Raw genomic sequence first — 25,457 nt, forward strand, 5'->3', positions numbered from 1 at the left:
TTATAAGTTTTAAAAAGTATCATCCAAACTTACTTTTAATGTTGCATGTAGTATGAGGACGGGTTTTGGGGTTAGCTCACCCGTGCCAGATCGCAACTTTTTTTCCCGATCATTGTAGCACGTGTGTCGTTTAGTTTAATCTATCTTTAAATTGAAGTTATATTAAAAATGCTTTTTATTATAAATTAAATGCTTCATTATATATCCTTTTACAAAGGATTGGTTATTTTTCTTTAGATTTAGCACGCTTAGAAACGTAAAGTATAACTAGTGATTTATAGTTTATCTGATATCAGTATCTCAAATTTGAAGTGAAGTTCCAAACTCGAGATTCGGTTATAAAAAACTCCCCGCTAACTAAAAAAAATCATATAGTACCATAACGTGGCCATATATATTTAAAATATTTTAAAAATTCTACTATGAACATGCATGAATTCCTTGCATGCAATGCAAGAGTCCCTAGATTCTGGCATACTAGCTTTGCGTTTGTGTGTCTATATCTTGCTTAAATCAATGTTAGACTGGAAAATAGGTGGCTTTTCAACAAGAAATTTCCTTCACTGAATAGCCTCATTTTTAATGTTAAGCTATGTCGCCAAATCCACGGTCTTATTTCAAATCTCAAATATTTAATTTTGAGTCATTTTGGTAAATTTCGAATTATCTCAAAATAAAATCATTTCAAATATTCATCTCAAATGATCACTCAATTCCGAATCTATTTATCTAAACGCAATCTTATTGATTCGAAAAAATTATAAATAAGTGTTTTTTCTACTTTTGAACATCTCAATTGTGCAAGAATATTACATATATGTACCACTCATCTTATCAAACTAACTCCATAATTTTACTATATTATCTTGTACTTTTATTTTATTTTCAAATATTTCAATTAAAAAATCTACAGCTTTAATTTTAAAAAGAAAATCATTCATTATTTCTTTATGGAACATACGCATTGTGCATGTTATGATCCGCGGGTATATACACGGGCTGATTCATGTGTTGTTCCGTCTGGGTGACTTGTTTATTTCCGATATTTTTTATAATAAAATTTTGTCTTGTTTTCCGGTAGCCCGATGCTCCATTTGTCAATATTAGCTCAACATAGTTTTGAAAATTCTGGTTCGGGTATATATATATATATATATATATATATATATATATATATATATATATATATATATGTGTGTGTGTGTGTGTGCATGTGTATGCGCGCTCTAAAAAGAATAAAGTACGTACACTTGGAAACAAAATCCAAATTGGAACATGACAACCCATGCATGTATGAATCGATCTTTCAATAATCTCAGCGGAAATTAATGGAGTACTATCTATAAATAGGAATCGGGGAAGATTCTGAAAACTAAAGATGCAGGCCACTCGATTCTTTCGTACGTAAGATTTTTGTCTAATTACCTCACTGCCTTGTAAGAAGAGCATCGCTAGCTACCAAATTTTAATTCCACGGATATTATTTTATAAAATAAAGTTATATTTTTTGAAATTATTCTGTCGACATGATACTTTAATCATATTGTCACACGAACAACGTTTTCACTTTACATAGTTAACAACTGTGTTCTATTTTCAAATTAAATACCACGATGGACTTGCCAGGTATTTGATGGAGGCGAATTATCTCGATCGAAAACATGCACGAACCCGCAGTCTATTTAAAATTTTATATCGTTTACTTCGGTTTAATTCGTTTATTTGATATAAATTAAATTGAGTAAGAGATGTGGGCAAGAACGTATGCTTTAGTAGCTTTTTAACTATAGTTGTGGGATAGCTTTTTTTAACGTTATTCTTTGTGCCAATGACATTATAACTTTAAGCAAAGAAATATGCTTGGAATTACGAGACATGCATCCTCTCAAAATTACTAATTCAAGTTATGAATTTTTGCCCTTTTTGTTCTCCAATCAAACAAATTATTAACCAACACGTGGTGTGTCCGGGAAAGAAAGACTTGAAGATATAGATTTGGTTTGGAAATGACACTCCTTTTGTATATATTTAAAATTCAACACAATTATCCTTATATCTATATTATTTATCAAATGGATTGACTTAAATATACATATAGTTTAGAACACAACTCACATTTTTAAAATGCGATGATACTTTTAAATCGAGGTCATTCCTCATGTTTAACACTCCGAAATGATATTACAATGAAGTCATTATTCCAAGTACATATGTTATTGAGATAGATATATTATTTGCGAATATATCAAAAATTCTTTTTAGAATTATTTTCAATATATCTTTATTTGAACTAATATCATCGTGTGTGTGTGTTATATCTATATATATAATATATATATATATATATATATATATATATATATATATATATATATATATATGATGAAATTTGGGTGAATAGGATGAGTTGGGTCGGACAATCTACTAAATCTTGATATGAAGTTGATGAGGAAAAATGAGTTGTAATGATGTCCTGAACACATGAAAACAAACATATGAATGGACGTCGGAGGAGTGTCCGACGTGACAACTCGAATGCTTAAGTTAGCAGGTACAAAATGAAAAAAATCAGTGTGGCTTTTACAGAGAAATAAAACGCCACTGGTGTGTATATGTGTGAATATATGTCAATATATGTGAATGGATTAAATGCCAATCAAACATATTATTTATAGAAAAGAAGATGATTTTTCCTTGTTTTTAGTAAATACTTACCATTTATAGACATCTACATAAAGTTCATGTCACGTCGTCTTGACTTTGTCATTTTGTCCAATCAGTAGGATTCTGTTAGGCACGTTTATCGAGATAATATATCGTCTGTTCCCTGTACTCGAGTGCGATACTATTATCGAGACATCCTAGGTAGAGAGTCATCACCTGAGAATATGCCCGAGAACTCGGACCTCTGGTTGACGGTAAATGAAGTCCTAAGCACTCTCCTTACAATTATCTGGGTTGTCCATTTACTGTCCCGGATCATCATCCAAGACCCGGGCTCTTCCGAATATATCACCAATATATATATATATATATGGTGTGTACACCTAAAACAAACCTTTAAAAAAGTGAGTGACTTGAGAGATCTCAATAGTAATCACGAAAGGCATAGTCAAGATCCAAAAAAGACAGTAGCCATCCCTCCATTCGCTCGCTCCAAGCTTTCTTCACATCTTTCCAATCTAATATGTACGGCCCTGTTTGGTTGCCATTTCAAATCAAACAGTCTACGAAGCAACTTTCTTATTAATCTTGAGTGATCTTCTTTTTCTTTATTTTTTTTCTTACTCCCATTCGCCAAACGGGCGTCCGAGCCCGGTTGTGTGCAAGCTGAGTAGATTGTATTATGGCACTTGCTAAATAAATACATTTAATCCTTTACATTTGAATAAAATGAAAATGAAAATAAAAACTGTGGCTATAATATATATATATATATATATATATATATATATATATATATATAAAGAATAGTCGTGTATCATATTTAAAAATTACATATGTTTTATTTTTATTTTTTTGAATAAATTAACTTCTCCAGCAAAACGGCACTATTATCTCGGTACAAGTTTTCCCATTGGGCAAGTGTGCATATGGGTCCGTGGTGTTGTGTTGACTAGAGGCAGCTGCCTTTAATTCAAAATTGAATGTGAGATTATTTTGCATCATCCATTCACATTTTGGAAATTGATGCATGACATCTGATGGAACATTTTTGTTTCTTCTCACCAAATATCATTTCCTCTTTGAGAATTTTGATACAAACCCAAGTTTTGGGCAATTCTACAAACTCAAACCAACACGAAGATGGTAATAAGCTAAAAATAAAACAGGCACAAACCGAAGGCTTCGTCTCTCGGGACGGCGTGATACTTAACCTTCGAGACGTTTAGCTTCTTAAGGAGTGGATATTGAAATATCACATATACACTACAAAAAAATGCTGAATATATACACAACACTTAAAAGACAACGGTTTTACAAAAAAAAAAAAAAAACCATTGTCTTTTACTTTTTAACAATTGTTTTAGTGAAAATCGTTGTTATTGAGCATTTTTAAACATCCAAAAAAAACGCGAAAAAGACATAGTTCTTATCAGTAGTTTTTTTCAATAATGTATATCGATGACGACAGAGCGTGGCTCAAAAGAACATTAAAGTGGTCCGAGGAATATTTTTATGGTTCTAGCATTGTATTAACGTCTGTATATTGTCTAAATGTTCATTTTTAGGTTATGGTCCACAATTTTTTTTAAAATATAATCGATAATTTTTTGATATGATGATCAAAATGAATTAGGAAACCAAACAAGTCACAAACTTCGTTGGTTTGTCCGATGAAGAGCAATTTTGAAGATCACACCATCCCTTACTCTAAAGTATTGAACTAACAAAGACCCACAAAATCTAAAGTTGAATTAAGGCATAAAAGTTAGGAAAACATGAAAAAGCAAAGTGCCAAGATTTAACTTTAATTTAGCCTTTGGAATGTTTGTGGTTGAAACCACATATATTATATGTAGGAAAGGAGATGGGATTAAAAGTGATTATTGAATTTTAAAAGTGATGCGTCTATCACCAATATTGTTGTAAAGTATGATACTTAATAATGCAAGTTTTTATAATCTATATTAAATTAAAAATATAATTAGAATATTAGATTTCGTAATACACGATGAATTCTGATGAGAAATCTATTTTCGTATTTGGATACATAGATTTGAGATTACGGATTTTAAACTCAGCGATTTTAAATTCTTTGACATGATTGTATGATAAATTCTTACTGAATTTCTAATCTACTTCATATCAAGTTAATTACAATTCTTTCCCTGTTCCCTAAGTTGGTTTTATAGCTTTTAATATTATATATGCTTTCCCTTTCTGCGGTAACTTCAAAATTGGTGCTACTAAGAATTGTTATGTTAAAAGAAGATACGGGTAATGGAGGAGAGGGACTTGTGATTTAACTTTTGGATAGTTTTACTACGTTTGCATAATTGTGGAGGAAAATTTTGGTATACTAAAATACATCAACATTTTAAAATACACCCAATATTAATTAATATCGATAAAGTAATAAAAGAAAAAGATTTAAAATACATTAAACATAAATTCAATCGAATATTTAAATGGATTATATAAAAACCGCTTGGCTCGAGAGATGAGACGATGAAAAATGAAACGATAAATTGAATATTAAGGATAACAAAAAGATTTTTTTTTTAACTCCAATTGCTAAAAATTTATAGTGATATCTCTTCTCTCGCATCAAAGGATGAACGACTGCACACCATATATGTTTCATAATACCCTTTGGTTTTATGTGCCTTGGTACTCAAAATTTAAGCTGTGGTTATGTAGCAAACCTCAGGCCCGGTATGATATAATTAGGGAGTGAGCAGATCCAACCAAGTAACATGGGCCTAAATCCAATGGGCTTCAGCGATCCGTCCCAATTAGCATAATAGCATGGCAATTTATTTATTTTTTTAAGAAAAATAACAATCTAAAATCGTATCAAATATTTTCCTAGAAAGTAGGTATCTTGTGAAACGGTCTCACGAATCTTTATATGTGAGACGGATCAACCTTATCGATATTTACAATAAAAAATAATATTTTTTCATGGATGACACAAATAAGAGATCCACCTCATAAATTACGATCCATGAGACCGTCTCATACAAATTTTTGTCTTTCTTAGGTTATTAGAACATCCATCCATCTCAGCCAATTATGCATTAATTTTGAATTTTGATGAATACAAAATTTTTACAAATACAAATTTACTACAAGTCACGGACAAAATGATAATATATTTATGAGCATTTGGAAAAAACCGAATTAGATTTTTTGTCTAACAAATCGAATCGATCGAACTTTAGTACTAAAATTGAACAAATCAAAATTTTAGTTTTTTATTTTCGAAATCAAGTTTCGATTAAAAAATTAATATAAAAAATTTAAGTTTTAATAAACTTTATGTCCTTAAAAAAATATAAAGTTCAATGGTTCCGGTTTAACCTAATTTTTATATTAAAAACCGAAACCAGACAGTCGATTATTTCGATTGAATCTATATTTTACTTGGCCTTAATTTATGTAAATATATACTAGGTTATTAAACTTGACTAGAAGAAGTTGGACCGAGAGAACCGATTGTCTGAATTTTTCCCTTATGTCAAAAATAAATAGAAGCAAAAATTGTCATTATAAAAAAAACCCTGTGGCATTTATGTATTGTTAAAGAAAAGTCACGTGCAGTCACCAACTTGCAATTCAGGCGTCACATTAAAGCTAGAAATCGAAAACTATGTTTGTATTTACTCTTTACACAAAGAGTAAATACATGTGAGACCGTCTCACGGATCTTAATCCGTGAGACGGGTCAACCCTACTCATATTCACAATAAAAAGTAATACTCTTAGCATAAAAAGTAATACTTATTCATGGATGACCCAAATAAGAGATCCGTCTCACAAATATGACCCGTGAGACCGTCTCACACAAGTTTTTGCTTACACAAATAACCATAAAATAAGATGGACCGACGGCGTTTGGCAACATTAAATTGGATAGAATTTGAATTGCAAATATCATTTCACTGTTTGATAAAAATGAGATTGGTAATTGATGAACTAAGTGAAATCTTTACAAAAATTTTAAGATTTCATGAGATTTAATGGAATCGAGTTTTAAAAACGATATCGGATCTCTTATTTGGGTCATCTTTGAAAAAATATTACTTTTTATGCTAAGTGTATTACTTTTTATTGTGAATATCGGTAAGATTGACTCATATCACATATTAAGATCCGTAAGACGGTCCAAATCTTTTCAACGGAAAAAAAGAAAAAAAAAACCACAAATTAAATATTTTATTGATCAACGATCAATTATTATTATTATAATTATTATTAAATACTATATTTTAGAGGAAAAAATTGGTTATTCGATTGAGTGATATATGGATCGAAAATGGAATAATTAACAAGCAACAATCCGAACAAGACTTTGGAATCGGTTTGTTGCTGCCAATCAACGTGCTTTGCTTTTTTGACACACCCATACCACAAATCTTCTATTTATTGACAAAATCTGCTTTAACATTCGATCTGAGGTTTTAAATCGATCGAGATGAGGATCGAAACGAACAGCGATTATTGCGACGGTGTAGAAATCAAAGGAGGCGATGTTATTGTGCCCAGGCCGAAGACGAAGATCGTGTGCACGCTGGGACCGGCCTCTCGTTCTGTTCCCATGGCGGAGAAGCTTCTTCGCGCGGGGATGAACGTTGCTCGATTCAATTTCTCGCATGGATCTCACGAATATCATCAGGAGACGCTCAATAACCTCCGCCAGGCTATGGACAACACAGGCATACTCTGCGCCGTCATGCTTGACACGAAGGTTGTGACGGTTATTTGTTAGATTTTTATTCCTTTTTGTTTGATTATCTGTTTGTTTGTTTTGTATGTTTCGCGCTTTACTGTTCCTCGCTCGAAATTTAAACTTAGCTTATTTCCGTTACAATTTATGCTTGTGTGCGTTGCGGTTGATTTCTTTTTTCAAAAGATTCCTTCCCTTTGGTATTGTATTAGACTTTTTAGCTTTGATTTTTGTTGTCTTTGCTTTGTGTTCTGTTGGGCTTTAAGCTGAAGGGTTCACTTGAGAGGGTTGATTTTCCAAAAAAGTTTGGCAAGGTTATTTTCAAACCATCCCGTTCTATATCTTCACTGCTAATATTTGGCAGCTTAAAGTAATGTTTATTTTAATGCAGGGTCCGGAAATTCGAACGGGATTCTTAAAAGATGCCAAGCCTGTCCAACTAAAGCAGGGACAAGAGATCACAATAACCACAGACTACGACATCAAAGGTGATGAGAAAATGATCTGCATGAGCTACAAAAAATTGGCGGAGGATGTAAAGCCTGGAAGTGTTATACTGTGTGCTGATGGCACTATCACCTTCGCTGTTTTGGCTTGTGACAAAGAAAAAGGTTTAGTACATTGCCGCTGTGAGAACACTGCGGTTCTAGGTGAAAGGAAAAATGTCAATCTTCCTGGTGTTATCGTGGATCTCCCAACTTTGACGGAGAAAGACAAGGAAGATATCTTGAAATGGGGAGTTCCAAATCAAATTGATATGATTGCTCTTTCATTTGTTAGAAAAGGTTCTGACTTGGTGGAGGTCAGAAAATTGCTGGGTGAGCATGCCAAAAGCATCCTTCTCATGTCTAAGGTACGATCTTGTTTTCTTCGGTGCTGTAATATATGAATCTTGGAAAATTATTTGTTATGCAAGCAACACATAATTTGTTTGAGTTTTACTAGCTCACTGATTTGGACTCTGGAAGATGATGCGATTATAACTATGTTAATGCTTGGTTTTATTTCTGATGTTTCCAGAGTGTTATCTACTAATGTACTTTTTGAATTGCATTAGAAATGTACATTTTGTTTTGTTTGAAGCATGCATGTTAAATTGATGATGTTTCTGGCCTGGCTTTGCCTAGAGAGGCAACTAACGTGTGTTTTCTTATTTTCATATTGGGTGTCTTTCTATAGGTTGAAAATCAAGAAGGGGTGGCGAATTTTGATGAAATCTTAACCAATTCAGATGCCTTCATGGTGGCTCGTGGTGATCTGGGAATGGAAATTCCAATAGAGAAGATATTTTTGGCTCAAAAGGTGATGATATACAAGTGTAATATCCAAGGAAAGCCTGTTGTCACTGCAACACAGATGTTGGAGTCAATGATCAAATCTCCAAGGCCCACTCGAGCAGAAGCCACAGATGTTGCCAATGCTGTTCTTGATGGAACAGACTGTGTAATGCTCAGTGGTGAAACTGCTGCAGGAGCTTATCCAGATCTTGCCGTCCGTACAATGGCCAAGATTTGCATAGAAGCTGAAAGCACAATTGACTATAGTGATGCTATTAAACGAATCATGGCAAATGCTCCAGTTCCCATGAGCCCATTGGAGAGCCTGGCATCGTCAGCAGTTCGAACAGCTAATTCAGCTAAAGCAGCTCTTATTTTGGTCCTGACTAGAGGAGGCAGTACCGCAAAGCTGGTGGCTAAATACAGGCCAGGCATGCCAATTTTGTCAGTGGTGGTTCCTGAAATAAAGACTGATTCATTTGATTGGTCGTGCAGTGATGAATCTCCGGCAAGGCACAGTCTTATATTCAGAGGACTGGTTCCTATTCTTTGTGCAGGATCTGCAAGGGCTTCTCACGAGGAGTCAACTGAGGAAGCCCTGGAGTTTGCTCTTCAGCACGCTAAAACAAAAGGACTCTGCAAGGTGGGAGACGCTGTCGTGGCCCTTCACCGTATTGGGACCGCGTCTATCATTAAGATCGTCACTGTCAAGTGATGATGGGTGACAATGATAGTGAGTTTTAAATTTTGATGAACATCTAGCCGTTGATTCTTGCTTATGATATTTACACTCTGTAGGAGTAATAACACGAACTTTATATTTTAAGTCTTTACTTCTGCTTTAGGACAATATGGATTGATGCGTTGTCCACCATATTCATCAAGCCTATTGGGCTGGACTTGTGATGTAATTTTGCAATAATTATCGAGTGGATCTTGAAATATGTGTGGAATTTACACTAAGCATGAGAGATGGAACACTACTTTTCCCACCTTTTTTTTGGTTGGTTACTATGTACATATGGTGGTGATGCATAAACTAGTGCATGTCTTTATTGTAAAGCAAACTTAGAAGAGTGACAAAATTGCCATTTAATCAGTTAATCTCATTAGTTGTTTGAAATAGTCTTTAATTTCCTTGCTAGATTAAACGGTCATAAATCGATCGATAATGGAGAAACAGAACGTGGGACAAATAGAAACTCAAACTTGTATCATTACTATCGGCAATAAATCCATCCGACGAAAACAAAAGTTGTACTGTATGCTGTGAAAGGTTTATCGTTCAAAATTTATTTCAAAATCAACGTGTAGCATCCTCACTATTATCTTTACATATATACTTGATCTGTCTTTAGAATCAATGGTAAATTTATTTTAAATCAAGTTTTCAGAGAAAATATATATTCTTCGAAGTATGTGTTTCATGCAAATCTATATCAAATTGATAACAAACAGAGTTTGAGCGCATGAACAATAGGAATATATCAAATCAAGTCGGTAAAATGTCTAAAAAGCTTATAATCAATAAAGATTTATTACACTCTTCCAAACGCTTCGCAGCTGATCCCACAAAGCATAAAACCAAATCAGAGGAGGTTTCTCTACGGCCAGAGACTCAGAAAGCATTTATTCAAGACTAAAAACTAAGCAACTTAAACAACAATTACGGTACATAAATCTCATATCTCATACAAGCAATTCTTGAAGTACACAATGATTCAGTGAGCAACGAGAACATTTACGCTGCATTTGATTGAATCGTCTCCTTCCCTTCAAGCATCTGCATGTTAACGAGAGAATCAATAAAGCGTAGATTCAGTCGTTCAGCTCTGTGATTGTTTTATCTATATATGTTGCAACAATATCAAATCTTGATCGACTAGAAACATTTACCATTTGGGGAGTAAGATCTCCTTGGTGAAAACTCAGAATTCGCCCTTGAAATAGAGATGGATAGCTGAGTAGAGGAGAAGAGGTTCTTCTCAGACCCATCTTCATCATCAAGATTGGACCAAGACTCTTTAGTCGTGGGCCACTCACTGAAGAAAGGGTGCACTAGATTTTGATGATCCTGCTTATTTGGTCCCAGTGAACAAAGCTCGTTCCCAAAAACACGGTGTTGCTCCCGCTGTTTTGCCATGGTATCATTAGTAACGGTTTCAAAAGCACGCGACATGTTTTGTTGAGAAGAGGAATGGCCCAGAAACTGGGAATCAGTATTTTGCCTCAACGAAGAGCTTGAACAAACTTGGGAAGGTAAGTAACACCATGTTCCGCTGCCTGAACTAGAGCCTAAACCCAGAGAAGCTTCTGGGGAGAAATTATGGTCATCAGAATGAGAAGCTGATCCATGGAGGTAGTACCTGTACATAAAAAATCTTGTTATGAAAAAGGGTATCAGTAGGGCTGAGCAAACTTTCTCCTTGAAGGAGCACAATCTTAGTCAAGTAGAACCAGAAGTAAACCAGTGGGGCCATGCTGGTACAGCTGAATATGCATCAAAAAGGTTAATCGCTCCAGATAGACACCAAAAAACAAACCAAAGCTTCTAGCCATGGGAAGAAATATTTATGCTTTATATCCCGCTGTGAAACAAATCTCAAGAGAAAGATAGTTGTTTCGGAAGTCACTACTAGAGTTATGAATGCTAGATCATGATTCTTAACTTTCTTGACTAACTATTGCCTACCAGCACAACCATAAACTTTAGTTTAATTTTCAAAAGTGAGGATGGGTGTAAGAGTTGAATTTCCCCCAACACCCCAGGTTTGATATTATAAAGAACAAGAAAGTCCACTGGAATAGAAATATGGTTTGCAAGTCTTGGTTAAGTAATACAAGCAGAGAAATGGTCAGAGGCTAACTTCTGTTTAGAAGATGGGAAACAGTAAACGGAAAATGACATTAATTTTTATTCAAAAAATATTCACGTCCACCTACAGGCTATGAATCGAACATAAGACCTATGTTCAAACAAACCAATGGCTCCACCACTGAACCATTTAGTCAGCCAGAAATGGTGTTAATTATGTTCAAAGAGAGGATATTCCACAACAGTCATACATGGCATGTTCCATATTGTGTAACTAGTTAGTTTGATTAATCTTCAAAACTACCTGCTACTTCAAGTCTACAGCAGTTCTCTTCAGGCTCATGGTGAAGATCCAGACATAGAATTCACTTCCTACGGTCCAGCCATCTCCCAGGAGTATGCTCTCCCATTTCTATTATTGAGCAAACCCTTCGAGGGGGAGAGGTTTGACACAACCCTGGTCGCCTCCCTCTTACATTTTCTTATTGACGTGCATGTACATTTTTTTATTACACGCATAAAAGTATCTTTTCACTCCCCATATCAATTTTTAGTTTTAAAACTTGAGCAAAACTTTTGGCTCCACAACAAGCTATAAGCCATAATATTAGTTTGATCTAACTAAATGACTAGGCTTAACAAAAGTACCTCAAATCCTTGTTATGGATTCCATAGGAGAGAGGCTCCATCTGCAGCTTCGTCACATTTCTTCCTAGAGCCGATCCTTCAGAATTACCAACAGAATATAATGACATATTTGGAAAGCTTCCACTGCTACTATTGCTCCCAGTAGAGATGTGAGATATCGCAGTTGACAAAGATTGCGAGGTAGATTGAGATTCCACATGCTTTCTTGAACGGTTGCGACCTCGGTGCATGTGCCGCTCGCAATATTTGGAGTCTGGATGTGCATCTTTGGAGCATCTCCACTTCTTCCCATCTGTCCTTCGGCATCTTCCAGGCTCAGGATCAAATTTCTTTCCATAGTAGGAACAATAGCCCACTACGAAACAAATACCCAAATTTAAGTTCACAAAATAAGACGGTATCAGTCTGTTATTCGTTGTCCCAAAAGAAATATTCCCAATGTGTCATGCTACATTCTGATCTCATACTATTTTTTATGCATCAGTGACATACGTTAGTTGGGTACGGTTTCACCCAATGTAGCATTAGTTCAACTGACAGCATGCAGACATGCCATAGCATCAATGTTTTAACAAACAAGCTGATATTGAAGTAAGAAATGAAAAAGATATTACCCCCAAAAATGGCTACTTCTCCAATATTAACACAAGGCAACAACTTCTATAACAGATAAAGTATCGTCAAGAAAATTACATCATCATTTCCAAGTTACAACCTACAGTTGGCAAATAAACCAATGGCTTGGTCAATCTTATATATATCCACCTACAAACAGGTATTTCAAGCAGGTCATCCTTGAGTTTTTCGATCAAATATGAAAAAAAGTCAACATGAGTGAAAAGTCACATTCATGCTGATACTATAATTACCCACCATTATCAAATCCACTGTTCTATGTATTTCACACACACACACACACAGCATTGAACTTCCATTTATGTCTAAGTCAGAACAACTGTCAACATCAAGTCAAAATGTCTCTTTGAATCAAACGTTGAATGAAATCGATTAAAACAGGGTGATGATTACATGAAGGATAGTGGAAGAGACGGGAGGCAAGGGCATCAAAGCTGCGGCGAATGGGCATAACGAGGTCCGGTGGGACTGGAAGTCCAGCCACCAGGTACTTGTATATCATGGCTTGGTGTTCCAGCTCCTGCCACTGCACTGCTGTGAATGGTGGCTTACTATAGCCCCCGTAACCCACCTCCCCTCCCCCTCCCCCCACCACCACGGATCCAGAAGCTGTGCCACTCATTTTTTTCTTTCAGCTCGACCCTCCTTTAAAAATGATACTTGCAAATTCAGTGATAAATAATCCTCCTTTAATTTTCTCGCCTAACCTGCGTCAAGAATTGACAAAATTACAGTCAGTTAACAAAATAAGCTAGAAAAACATGAGCAGACGTGCACGGTAGCTACTTTTGTGCACCCATTGCTTGGGCTATTTCGTTTTTTTTTTCTCGTGGGATAGGAGAAAAGGGGTTCAATATGAGAAATTTCTTACTTTCCATAAAAGCTGCTTCCACAAAATGGACAAGGGAAAAAGAAACAACTTTGTGTTTGGACTCCGACACAAAAAACACGTACATATGTACTGTAGCAAGCTCTAGTGAAAAAAAGCTGCAGTCAGAAATATCAAGAAAACATGAACAACACTATAAAAACACAAACAAATAAACACCATTTGCAGTGTCTGTGCAGGAGACAGACAGTGTGGGTATTCACCTAGAGCAGAGACGGATCTAGGGTTTGGTCAAACATGGGAGGAGAACCTCAGAATCAGAAAGGAGAGGGAGCAGCTGGTGAAGGAAGACAAAAAAAGATGGAATCTTTGAGTAGAGAGAGACACTACAAAAATGTGAGATTTAAATATGAGAGAGTGTTGGTCACCTCAAAGTTCACAGTATAATTATAGGAACATTTTCTTGGTGAAGCAAATAATGGAAAATGGGGGGTTTTCGGTGATAATGATGAAGAAGGTGGGGGATATTTGTGGTGTCGATGTTGAAGGCGGCATGGAGTGGTGGTGGGAGGCAACGTGGGATTGGGTCGGGTTGGGGCAGTGTTATGGTCCAATGACGTTTGCTCATCATGTGATTTTGTATGATGATCACACACTCTTTGAGGATATAACACAAGTATTATTTTTGCGTTCGAGTTCGAGATTTAATTATAATTTTTTTAAAACAAAAACAAAAATAAAGATCAAGTATGATAAGTTTTTAGAAATGACTATAAAATTTTGACATTTTTTAAATTTAATATTAATATATTTAACCTTTTGAATTGTGCTATCTTTGCTAATTGCTAGGCTAATAGTTCCAACACTTTGGCTGAAAATCAACAAGTCAAAAGAGAACCTTTGAACAATGCTATTCTCCCTATGATCGATAATCATATTGAGAAGTAACCCAAAATAGAGATAGTTGAGTCAAACAAATCTAAATTTTAGTTGTCTTCTTCTAGGTTTGTTATGTTATTTTCATACATCCATTTCTCAATCGGTCCTATGAAAATTAAATAAATTACCTCTTTTAATGAACTAATTATCTGTCGAGATTTGAATCTACTTTGAATTTCTGAACTTAATATATTCATCTAAACATCGAATTCATCATTTTCATGAATTTATAAAACTTTTACATCAATCTTTTTGTTCTAACGAAGATAATATATTGTTTTTTAATTAAAAAATACAGACTATTCAACTGCGAGAAAAAGATTAAGACGAAAGAATTATATAATGAGAAGAAGAGATCAGTGTACAAATCAAGTAAATATGCTCGAGTTTAGGGTAGTTCTTGTTATTATTTTGTTGTATTCGATGATGACTACCGATGTAAACAAAAAGGTTCGATGTTCTATTTGTAAATGACATTTTGGTTCCCTTTTAGCTGAATAGATTAAAAAATTGATTAAAGACGCATCTCTCAGACACTCACCAGCTCTACAATTGCGTGTAAGGCAATCTAAATTCTACTTTTGTAAAGGTTACACATAACCATGAGGCATCATATTTTTAGCGGATTGCACGGGCAATGAACGGGACCTCTCTGTAAAAAAAAAAAAAAAAAAAAATTGACTCGGAAAAATCCGAACCGTTGGATCGACTCTTGCGGGCACTGCCAGCAAAGATAGGGTCGAGTTAACCATTTTTAGTTGTCATCCATCCCCATTGGGCCGTTGTGCGCTATATAATTGAAATAATTCACAGGGCCATTTTTGGGATGCAACCCATCAGTGTTTCGTCCAATTCCAGTTTGTATATAAGTTTAATTTTGTTCGAAATATCATAATTGAATCTCTATGTTATTTGTTAATACATCTGTTGTTGTTTCTTTTGTCACAATTTCATTTCTTTGGTGTATAAATCTGGTGAGGTTAGAACCAGCGACCTTATCATAGATTCTATCGTGTCAAGTAGAAGTCGAAGAGATGAAAAAATCGTTGTCATTTCGACACCTCACACACTTGGACTTACGAAAATTTTGTGTCAAAGATATATATTTTGTAAATTATTTACAATGTGATTTTGATAGTTAAATTTTAAATTGCCTAAATAATCGGAAATTTCATTGGGATTTGATAAAAATTTGTGTGAGACGGTTGTGATATGGATTTTTTATTTGCGTCATTCATGAAAAAATATTATTTTTTATGCTAAGAGTATTATTTTTTATTGTGAATATCAATAAGGTTCATCTGCCTCACAGATAAATATTCGTGAGACCTACTTTTGGGATTTAACCACTCAGCAACAAACAACCTAAAAAGTATATGAGATTTATTTCTATTTTAACATTTATTTCTTTTGAAAATAAGATAAATAATAATCTCAAATAACAAAAAATATTAAAGATAGATAAAGTAACAAATTAAATCTAATCGTAAATACTTTAAAAGAAGCTAACATTGAAATTTTTAAAATGAGAAATAAAGATTCGAATATTTTAGTGGTATAGGTGAATATATATTTTGATTTTTTAAATTCAATTTCAATATTATTTTATGACACATATATGCACAAATCTTCTGTGACACAGATTTCAAATCCGATCGACCAAATATTATTTTTTTTATAATAAAGTATTATTTTTCATTGTTTACATAAATTATATCGACTTGTTTCACATAATATAAATACATGGGCACACGAGAGGTACATATAATAAGTAGAGCGAGTCTCATATGAGACCGTCTCACGGATCTTAATATGTTAGATGAGTCAACCTTACTCATATTCACAATAAAAAATAATACTTTTAACATAAAAAATAATATTTTTTCATGAATAACCCAAATAAGAGATCCGTCTCATAAATATGACCCATGAAACTATATTACACAAATTTTTGCTTAATAAATATATAAGAAACAAGTATTTGCATTTTTTTATAGATTAAAAAAAACTTAAAATAGATATTAGTTGTAGCCTGTAATTATTATTAATTGATTATTATTACTCCCAACCTGGCGCTGGTTTGTTTATTATTGGATGCCAAGTCACTAAGTCAGTGCTCGACTGCTTTTTCCGACACTAGTATATATATACACAAACACACAAGCAAATATTCCGTTCTGTAAACAATTTAACTCTCCTTTTTCTCTCTGTGTCCGGAGCCATGAGTCTCTTTGGCCTTGGCCGGTAATTTCGTGAATGTTTTTCATCTGGGTATTTTTTTGAGTTGCATTTGGGTATTGTGTATCGTTCTATGATTGCTTTATTTGTGTCAGATCGGCCCTTTATTTGCTGGAATTCATTTTGTTCTTGATGATGTTGTTAACTCTGTCGTGTTTTGATTTTCTCGATGCTGGACATCCGGGTTTTTATTGTGTAGAGCGTGTTTTCCGCTCTTTTAATGGATGGTTAGAGGATTTTTCAGCTTCAAAGAATGATCTTTTTTTAGAAAGTAAGGAGCGTAATGACTAATGAAGACTGATCTCGTGTAAAAGGGGAAAGGGGTTTACTTGGTAGTTTATTTGATTCACCATAGCTTTGCCTTGGGTTTTTGTTGTCCTGAGAATAATTTGTATCATGGCACAAAATACTTGATCGTGAAGGAAATGATTTGACGGTAGCATGGGTTGTTTCAAGTTTAAGTGGTAGGATCCAGGAACCTATGCCTCTGAGTCCAATTAAACTTCTGTTGTATATGCAAATCACGGTGATTATTTTTACTGGCAAGGTGTTCATTTACAATGTTACTCCATCTGTGGCAATTGAATTGTGTTTGAATATAAAGGAACCATTATTTCTGTAGACGTAATTTCTGTGATCTCCAGCTCAAATCCTATCGTGGAGTTTGTGCAAATGTTTTCGTTTCTATTTAACTGTTACCCTCCATTGTGGTCAATTTATTTACGAGGGTTGGCTTGGTATTTTCGGACAGGAATCAACGGACATTCCGCCCTAAAAAAAGCACTCCATCGGGGAGTAAGGTGTGGGTCGCTTACTTTCTTTGCTGTTTAAACTTTACTTACGTGGTCCTCCCACCCCTAACAGTGTTTTTCGTCTGTCTTTTCTGTTTCTCAAATCTTTACTGTTGTGAACCTTGCTGGATGAGTTCTCCGACACCCTTTACCTCTCAGCAGCTTCTGCTTTTTCCTTGGCATAAATAGCAAAATTCGACACCTTTCTGAAATTCAGAGCTTTGAATTTCGATTTCCTAAACTTCTAAAATTCGATACATCTTTAAATGGATTATGTTTTGTGACTCAGTCACGTCTTAGGAATTTTTATCCTAAGAAACCTGATATATTCCTTGTTTATTTTCTTGTTATATTCCTTGTTATTTTTTAGCTCGAAGGAAACTTGATTTATTCCTTGTTTATTTTTTTGTGGAATTACATGTGGGAAATAGGAAACATTCTTTTATTTTTTCTTTCCATTTTCCACATCTTTTGCCTTCATATTTTGATTGATCTCACCTGTTTAATTTATCACCACCATCATTTTGTTTGCCTGTGATATTTTATTGCCACAACTTGTTTCTGTTGAGATTTGCATCCGCGATATGCTTCATAGCTTTTCTTGTTACTTTAGCCATCCGATGTCTTTATCTCCATATTCTCCATCCGTTACATTATACTAGTGCATCATCAAATCATAATATTTATGTTTCAGGGTGCACAGCTGAAAAAGCATATTGATGCCACATTAGGCAGTGGAAACTTAAGAGAAGCTGTGAGGCTACCTCCTGGGGAGGACATGAATGAATGGCTTGCCGTCAACAGTACCCTCTCTCTCTGTGTGTGTGTGTGTGTGTGTGTGTGTGTGTATATGCATGTGCATTTAGTCTCATATGTGTGTTGATTAAAGGGTTCATCATTCGAATTTACATTCTTCCTAGTTTGGTTTCAACATATGGCAAATGCACATGAAAATATTGATTGGATAGAAGTATTGATTTTGTGAATTTTGGGAAGAAAATCGGTGCACGGGTTAGTCAACAAAGATCAAAACTTTAGCTTAATATATGAGACAATGCTCGATATTCGATTTTGACATGAGCAGGTCTTAATCTAAGCCTAATTAATCTCTTACTTCATTGAGAAGACTATTTGATTATCAGTTTTAAGTTTTTCTTTGCCATTATTAGTTTCTCATCGAATATTTCTTGGTTTGTCTTTATAATGGCATGCTGAAATGCATAACTGACACATTGCTTAACAAGATGGCATTTTTATTTTCCCATCCAAAGCATCAGTTTAAGGATTGAATATGAAAAGATTGATTATTCTTTATATTCAATTTCAGCCGTAGATTTCTTCAACCAGGTGAATTTGCTTTACGGCACCCTCACAGAGTTCTGTACTCCAGAGAAATGTCCTACAATGTCAGCCGGTCCCAAGTATGTCTTGATTATTATTGGTTACTCATTGCTAAGCACTAGCCTTTTCATCATCAGCCATATCAATATTACTGCCGATCTTTTCCTTTTTGGAGAAACCAGTCTGTAGGAATTTTTTTCGGTTAGAAATATCTCACCATTCGAGAATATGTTTGATTTTTTAATGCAAAATATCTTATAATTTTAAAAATAGTATATTTGGTTTAAAATCTAGTATAAAAATAATTATATATGGGAGCAGAACTAAATGCTTATGAGAGCGTAATGTTTGGTTTTGTTTTAAAAAATGGAGCAGGAATGGTAAGAAAATGAAAACAAGCATACATCTAGTTTCAACTCCAACTTTTTTGAGTTTAGTTCTATATTTCACGTGATCAATTATATGAAAGGGGAACGATACTTACCTGCTCGTTATATTTATTCAGGTATGAGTACAGATGGGCAGATGGCGTGCAAATCAAGAAACCTATTGAAGTTTCTGCTCCTAAATATGTCGAATATTTGATGGACTGGATTGAAACCCAATTAGATGATGAGTCTATATTTCCTCAAAAGCTCGGTACTAATGACGTTTCAGTATATCTTACGACAGTTATTACCCAAATATGAGTTGGACCTTCAATCCTCTAAAAAGAACCAACATTAAACCTACCTTTCACGTGCTGGTGATATATACCCCTCTAGTATAATGCTTTTGTTTTTTCTTCTTTTCTTATTGATAAAAAGTCTCGTTTATCTCTCCATATTAACATCATCAAATGATTTTTTTCCACGCTGGTTTGCATATGCTTCATGGATGATTGTCATATTTCATTCCATCTCTTTCTATGCTTTCCTTGTTTTTATTCACACTTCTTGTTTTTATCAGTGCTGAATCTGACTATAAGAAATTACTGTAGGGACTCCATTTCCTTCAAATTTTTGGGATGTCGTGAAGACCATATTCAAACGCGTATTCCGTGTCTATGCACATATATATCACTCTCATTTCCAAAAGATTGTTAGTCTCAAGGAGGAGGCCCATCTAAATACCTGTTTCAAACATTTTATACTCTTCACATGTGTAAGTTCTCCAAGTCCGTGAAACCTTGTTTATCGAAATCTTTTCCTTGGTTCTCGAGTTTACTTTTGTTATGCAGGAATTTGTGCTGATTGACAAGAAGGAACTTGCCCCGCTTCAAGAACTTATAGAATCCATTATTCCATATTGAACACGTTTTGTGCTTGTTATTTGAACTTACCTTTATGTATAGAGAGAAAATATGTGTTTGCTGACTGTTACATACCTCATAACAACCTTAGTACTACGGCTTCCTAGACATGATGATGGATTTGAGTCACATTTGTGTGGGAATGTTGAAAAAAAACCGTAGTAGTGTTGGATTTTTTGCAGCTATTGTATCATTTAAATGTGAGAATTTTGCTGCTTGTTTTCTCATGTACCCATGAACTCTGTATTAGAGACTAAAATCATTGTGTGGCTTGTTTCAACACACTCTTTCATGTCAGCTCATGCATATAGTATTCTAAACCCAACAGATCTATTTTTCATGGTCAGATAATGTTTCGAGAATAGAGCATTGTGGCTTAACCAGAATTTTATTATTTTTTAAAAAAAATCTCCTCAATCTGACGCTCAGTCTTCGATTACAAAGGTATTGAATCACCATTTCTTTTGTGAGAGACTTAAATCTTTGTTTTTTGCTTGTTTTGTTTTTGTTTTCCAGTTAATATGAGTTTTTGTGTATTTCCGCTTCTCATATATTTTATTATTGATACAAGTCCTCGTAAGATCCCAAGTGTAGATATAAAGACGATTTTTAAAATTTCATATTGACAAGAGACCATGTTCATTTAAATACATATATTGACAGAGACATATTCGTACGGCTTTTCATGGGCAGAAATGAAATCAGGAAAAGGAATCGACTTTCTTCTTCAGATTTGTACAACTTCACAAACATACTTTACATCATTCCCATTCATGTGAATTAAATTTAGGTGCTTAACTCCCATGTATTCGTCCCTAGTCAAATTTTTTACACTAAAAAACTAAAATGTTCCTCCGGGAAAAATGTATACTTTATTATTCTCACCATAAATTCAATTGAAGCAAATTTTTGCACGCATCAAAATGCCATTTTTTTCATCTGATGCGGGGTACGTTAGAAAAAGGCTCTGGTTTACTCGCATTTCTAGGCTTATTCGACAGTGGTGTCCCGAAAACATTCCAGAGTCTTAATGTCTCATCACCAGCAGCAGACACGACGGTTGAGCCATCTGGGCTCTGTAAAACACAATGACAACAAACGGCCAAGAGAAAAAAAGTCAGCAATCTATGACCAATAAAACTGGGATCCAGGAATATTGCAGGATATAGACAGGAAGGGATCCAGGAATATTGCAGGATCTATGACCAATAAGACGGGATAAAAATTCATATTTTAATTCAAGGGTCAATAGAACCCGTACTAGATTTAGCCCAGACAACAAAGATTTTGTATAAGATCCACTCGTACCTGAGCCATACTTAGCACTCTTGATGTGTGACCATAAAGCTCTGCAATCTTAACCATAGAGGAGTACTTCCAAAGTGTAAGCTGATGTTCACTAAAGCCATGAGCACTCAAAAGTTCGCGTTCATTTGGGTTCCACAACAAAGAACAAACCTGTGAGCCTGCATTAACCGAGTTCAAGCACGTCCCAGTATTTGTGTTCCAAAACTTTATGCACTGATCTCCTACACCCCCACCTGAGGCAAGAAGGTTGCTTTGAAAAGGGCACCAAGAAAGAGCTTTGACTGCAGAAGAGTGGTCCTCGAGGCAATGAAGCCATTGATTCGAAGAGTTTGAGTTGGCCATTGAAATGCTCCATATGTATACTAAATTGTCATTCCCCCCACTTGCTAATTGCAGGCCCGAGGAACACCATTTCAAACCGCAAATCTCTCGGTTGTGTCCCATATAAGTTCCAATATTGTGAGATCGTATTCGTACATCGTTGTTGATGATCATACAGTCCAATCCTCCTGATGTTAAGATGTGATTGTTCCAATCAAGTGAACCTACCCTTAACCGGTGTCCTCCTTGAAGGGTTCTCAGCTATATTTAAATGGAAAAAAAATGACAGAAGAATTAGTTGGAAACAAGTAAACAACTAAAATGACAAGTCAGCAAGGAGCAAAAGACAAACTAGTTTAGCTTACTGCATATAGTTTACCATAAATATCACTTGAAAAGACAAAAAAGAAGCGAGTAGTTGACATAGTTTGCATCAAAACAACTAAAAAACCTAAGAGCACTAAGTTTGACAGGAAGATAGAAAACATTTAAGTTTAACTGAACACAAATTATTAATACAGTGCAAAATATGAAGAAGAGAGCATACTAGCCGAGTAGCCAACGAGTCCCACAGCTGGACATGGGAATTATTAAAGCCAACAGCAATGTGTCTCCCATCTGGTGCCCATCTAACACTCGTTACCGGCCCAATATCATCATCAATAGAGAGAAGTTCAGAAGTAGAGCCATTCGTTGGATCCCATAAATATACTGTATTTCCTAAGGCAATGGCAACAAGATTGCTGCAACTCCAATCTAGAAAGTTCATATAGAAGTCATCTATGATACCAGGAGCATCCAAAATCCTTTCCGGGGACTATTAATCGAACAAAATGGACTAAAAAATTCAGCAACACTGGAAAATAACAGATAAAACAGACCAAGAAAGCATAAAAGCGAAACTTAATAGGGGAATTTTTCACCTGAGAAATATGTCTTCTTCGCTTAACTAATTTTTTTTCTTGGATAGGTGAGGATGACCTGTGAATATTCTTTGAAAATGGCGGTGCCTTATTCCTGTAAGCAAGGATTCTTGTTCTATTCACATTCAAAATCTCTGCAAGATGCTTCCTGTAAACTTCTTTGGATGGTGAACATGGATCGGTGTTTTCCTTTTCAATTTTTTTACTGGTGAGCATGCAACGAGCAAAATCAAAATCGATAGCTGATCTATTCGGGATGAATCTATCCAACTGCCATTTGAGAAAAGGGAATTCAGGTTGAGTTCTCACAGCATTATTATTATTAATGCCAGTTTATACATTGAAATATCGGTTTATTATTCAATCCTATGCAGATTATAGCCTACTAATAATACATTATAAAATCCAGAAAATAGAGGTAAAGTTTTCTTGTTCTGTTCCAAATAAACTTTAAGCAAATGCATATATATCATTTCTGCTAATATATTTTTTATTTTCCCTTCACCCCATACAAGAGCATCTTATAACCGTGAAACTCTCCTTTGAAAAGAAAGGTAAACATAAAGCAAAATTCTATAACAAGCCAAGAATTAGCAAAGCTGTGGAAGCATTTAAAAGTCATAAAACAACTTAACCAAAAGGGCAAGTAAAATGTATTTTTCTGCACATTTCAAAGCAGATATATGAACTAGGAATAAAGGTAAATACTCTAATTTATTAATTTACGAAATTTTGAGAAATAAACTCAAGGGTAAAGAACACTAAAATAGACCATTACCATAGAAAATCGATAAAATTTCAAGACAGAAAATAAAAGATCAAATGCACCCAAATTCAGGAAACCCATCACAGCAATAGAAAACAACAAAGTCAAGAAACCAAATCTATGAAAAGAAACACAATTCAAACACGTAAAAAATTAGAAAAGGCAAGGCCCTACATTTTCGCGGGAATTTAACTTTTGAAGCATTTGATCTGAGAGAGGGATTCTCGATCCCTTAATTCTTCTTCCTACATCCATCAAACAAGATTCAGAAACAGCCCACATAACCTCAAACCCAAAGGCTAGTAACAATGTTTCTCCTAAGAAATAATTAAATCACGTAAAAAATTATGTTACAGCCCTAAAACAACCAAGAACAAGCGAAAAAGAGAGTTTTGGGTTTTCTGCGAGATAAAAATAGAGAAGAAGAGATTGAGAAGGCCTTCGTAGATGATCAAGATGTGGTTCGGAAAATAGTTTGGCAAGCAATAGTAACGGCTATCTATTTATTGTTCGGAATTCGGATTCGGGCTTGAGAATATCTCATGACCCGCTTCAGAGCCCAAACCCACAATTTTGTTTGTATCTTTTTTGAGCTATTCCAATTTGATATTTTTTTTAAAAAAAGGTACAAATCTAATTTTTGTAAAATATACGTCCGTTTATTTATATTAAATTAATTAATTAATTAATTTTTATTTATGATATTACCCCCACCACTTTTAAGATATCGTGAATTAAATCGATGTTTTTCAGAAGAGGATGAATAACTGAAATTTAAATGATTGTTCATGCGATCACAATGACAACCTAATTGACTCTGATAATCGTCCTTGATGTGACCTGTATTTCAACAAAGCAGAATACTGAGACTTATACTCAGCAACAAACATACTACATTGTCTCAACTTTTAAAATTCTTTATTATTTTGTCAGACTGCTATAGAAAAATACTTATCAAAGAAACGAGATTGAAAAACATATCAATCGAAAATACGACCATGGGCTCTCAATCCAACTTCAGTCGTCTGCCATTACAACAGTACATTCCTCAAAAACTGTAATGTAGCCAATCGTAACCATGTAGAGCTAGCACAAGGAGAAGTAACAAATATCTGCATTATCCTCTCAATCCACTCATACGCTCGCTTCTCAGTTTCAGTGTTATCAAATCTCGTCGGAAGATAATTACTAAATCGTGTCAAACTCAACTTACCAGACAATAAAGGTTGATCTGCAAGTGCCTATCCTGCAGGAAGAGGCGTCGATGAATTCATCAGCCCAGGCTCTCTTAAACATAACATTTAACAATTACAATACGATAATCATCATCACATCTATCGCACAAAAACACATACAAACAAAGAACAATCAATCGTTGCCAAGAAATCATCAAAAACACGTCAAATGCACAGATACACACAGATCATATTGTCATCAAATCATACAATATGTGACGTAATAAGCATAATTTTTTTCTTTCCATTACATAATAACATAATGTATATACGATAAAATAATGCAATCAACACAATATTTACGGTAGTATGTTAGAGACAATATAGTAATTACACAACACACAACTTGAATACGATAATAAAATGTATTGTCTCTATCCACTATCAACTACACGATTTCTTTCACTAGACACACCTATTTTTCCATCTCTATCATATCTCAGCACTAGTTATATAATATGTCTAACAGAAACAGCCTCCGAAGAGTGAGCATACACAATATACATCGTTATAATATATAACAGTTATATTAACAACATAAAATATAACTGAAATCATAACAGTAATACTTTATTCGTTGTTTCTGACAATGGCTGATATCATAACCAATAATATCCCACACCATCACTCCCCTACTACAACGATACGTCGTTCCCCTGTTAATGCAACTTGTAGCTTCTCTAATACCGCGATAAACAACAATATC

At 34.6% G+C, this 25,457-nt stretch overlaps 4 protein-coding genes across 15 annotated transcripts; 2 read left to right on the forward strand and 2 right to left on the reverse strand.

Annotated features, from left to right (window-relative positions):
• The first annotated feature begins 6,997 nt into the window (after positions 1-6,997).
• Positions 6,998-9,614, forward strand: LOC140834513 (pyruvate kinase, cytosolic isozyme-like). Its single transcript, XM_073199437.1, has 3 exons — positions 6,998-7,414; positions 7,785-8,246; positions 8,573-9,614. The coding sequence occupies exons 1-3, from the start codon at positions 7,142-7,144 to the stop codon at positions 9,383-9,385; spliced, it is 1,548 nt and encodes a 515-aa protein (XP_073055538.1). The 5' UTR covers positions 6,998-7,141; the 3' UTR covers positions 9,386-9,614.
• A 553-nt stretch (positions 9,615-10,167) lies between these two features.
• On the reverse strand, positions 10,168-14,192 carry LOC140834514 (growth-regulating factor 4-like). 11 transcript variants are annotated; one of them, XM_073199441.1, is made up of 6 exons: positions 13,862-14,192; positions 13,641-13,742; positions 13,163-13,476; positions 12,134-12,488; positions 10,567-11,036; positions 10,168-10,453 (listed from the first exon to the last, which is right to left on the reverse strand). In XM_073199441.1, exons 3-6 carry the CDS (start codon positions 13,389-13,391, stop codon positions 10,446-10,448), a joined length of 1,062 nt encoding a protein of 353 aa, XP_073055542.1. In that variant the 5' UTR covers positions 13,392-13,476; positions 13,641-13,742; positions 13,862-14,192; the 3' UTR covers positions 10,168-10,445. The 11 variants fall into 11 exon arrangements, with proteins under 11 accessions (XP_073055542.1, XP_073055548.1, XP_073055549.1 ...); XM_073199447.1 differs by having other exon boundaries at positions 13,641-13,756; XM_073199448.1 differs by lacking the exon at positions 13,641-13,742 and having other exon boundaries at positions 13,862-13,935; positions 14,027-14,191.
• Positions 14,193-16,637: 2,445 nt separating this feature from the next.
• Positions 16,638-20,478, forward strand: LOC140834516 (MOB kinase activator-like 1A). 2 transcript variants are annotated; one of them, XM_073199451.1, is made up of 7 exons: positions 16,638-16,781; positions 17,527-17,575; positions 18,261-18,369; positions 18,894-18,987; positions 19,413-19,546; positions 19,887-20,050; positions 20,127-20,478. In XM_073199451.1, the coding sequence occupies exons 1-7, from the start codon at positions 16,759-16,761 to the stop codon at positions 20,196-20,198; spliced, it is 645 nt and encodes a 214-aa protein (XP_073055552.1). In that variant the 5' UTR covers positions 16,638-16,758; the 3' UTR covers positions 20,199-20,478. The 2 variants fall into 2 exon arrangements, with proteins under 2 accessions (XP_073055552.1, XP_073055553.1); XM_073199452.1 differs by lacking the exon at positions 17,527-17,575 and having other exon boundaries at positions 16,651-16,781.
• LOC140834515 (cell division cycle 20.2, cofactor of APC complex-like) lies at positions 20,175-23,970 on the reverse strand. The gene is made up of 5 exons (XM_073199450.1): positions 23,691-23,970; positions 22,751-23,020; positions 22,375-22,644; positions 21,507-22,088; positions 20,175-21,274 (listed from the first exon to the last, which is right to left on the reverse strand). The coding sequence occupies exons 1-5, from the start codon at positions 23,796-23,798 to the stop codon at positions 21,134-21,136; spliced, it is 1,371 nt and encodes a 456-aa protein (XP_073055551.1). The 5' UTR covers positions 23,799-23,970; the 3' UTR covers positions 20,175-21,133.
• Positions 23,971-25,457: the final 1,487 nt, after the last annotated feature.

Source organism: Primulina eburnea, chromosome 6 (genome assembly GCF_022965805.1).
Source record: "Primulina eburnea isolate SZY01 chromosome 6, ASM2296580v1, whole genome shotgun sequence".
NCBI classification, from domain to species: Eukaryota; Viridiplantae; Streptophyta; class Magnoliopsida; order Lamiales; family Gesneriaceae; genus Primulina; species Primulina eburnea.

Bases quoted from the DNA above. Each gene is read 5' to 3' on its own strand.
- LOC140834513 (XM_073199437.1), top strand. From the start codon at position 7,142: ATGAGGATCGAAACGAACAGCGATTATTGCGACGGTGTAGAAATCAAA. The intron at 7,415-7,784 runs GTTGTGACGGTT...ATTTTAATGCAG, and splicing joins CCGTCATGCTTGACACGAAG to GGTCCGGAAATTCGAACGGG. The intron at 8,247-8,572 runs GTACGATCTTGT...GTCTTTCTATAG, and splicing joins GCATCCTTCTCATGTCTAAG to GTTGAAAATCAAGAAGGGGT.
- LOC140834514 (XM_073199449.1), bottom strand. From the start codon at position 13,391: ATGAGTGGCACAGCTTCTGGATCCGTGGTGGTGGGGGGAGGGGGAGGG. The intron at 12,489-13,162 runs GTAATCATCACC...TTTGTTTCGTAG, and splicing joins TCTCTTCCACTATCCTTCAT to TGGGCTATTGTTCCTACTAT. The intron at 11,037-12,133 runs GTACTTTTGTTA...TTTTATGTACAG, and splicing joins ATCCATAACAAGGATTTGAG to GTACTACCTCCATGGATCAG.
- LOC140834516 (XM_073199451.1), top strand. From the start codon at position 16,759: ATGAGTCTCTTTGGCCTTGGCCG. The intron at 18,370-18,893 runs GTACCCTCTCTC...ATTCAATTTCAG, and splicing joins TGAATGGCTTGCCGTCAACA to CCGTAGATTTCTTCAACCAG. The intron at 20,051-20,126 runs GTAAGTTCTCCA...TTTGTTATGCAG, and splicing joins ATTTTATACTCTTCACATGT to GAATTTGTGCTGATTGACAA.
- LOC140834515 (XM_073199450.1), bottom strand. From the start codon at position 23,798: ATGTGGGCTGTTTCTGAATCTTGTTTGATGGATGTAGGAAGAAGAATT. The intron at 22,645-22,750 runs GTGAAAAATTCC...TTCGATTAATAG, and splicing joins GAAGAAGACATATTTCTCAG to TCCCCGGAAAGGATTTTGGA. The intron at 22,089-22,374 runs GTATGCTCTCTT...ATTTAAATATAG, and splicing joins ACTCGTTGGCTACTCGGCTA to CTGAGAACCCTTCAAGGAGG.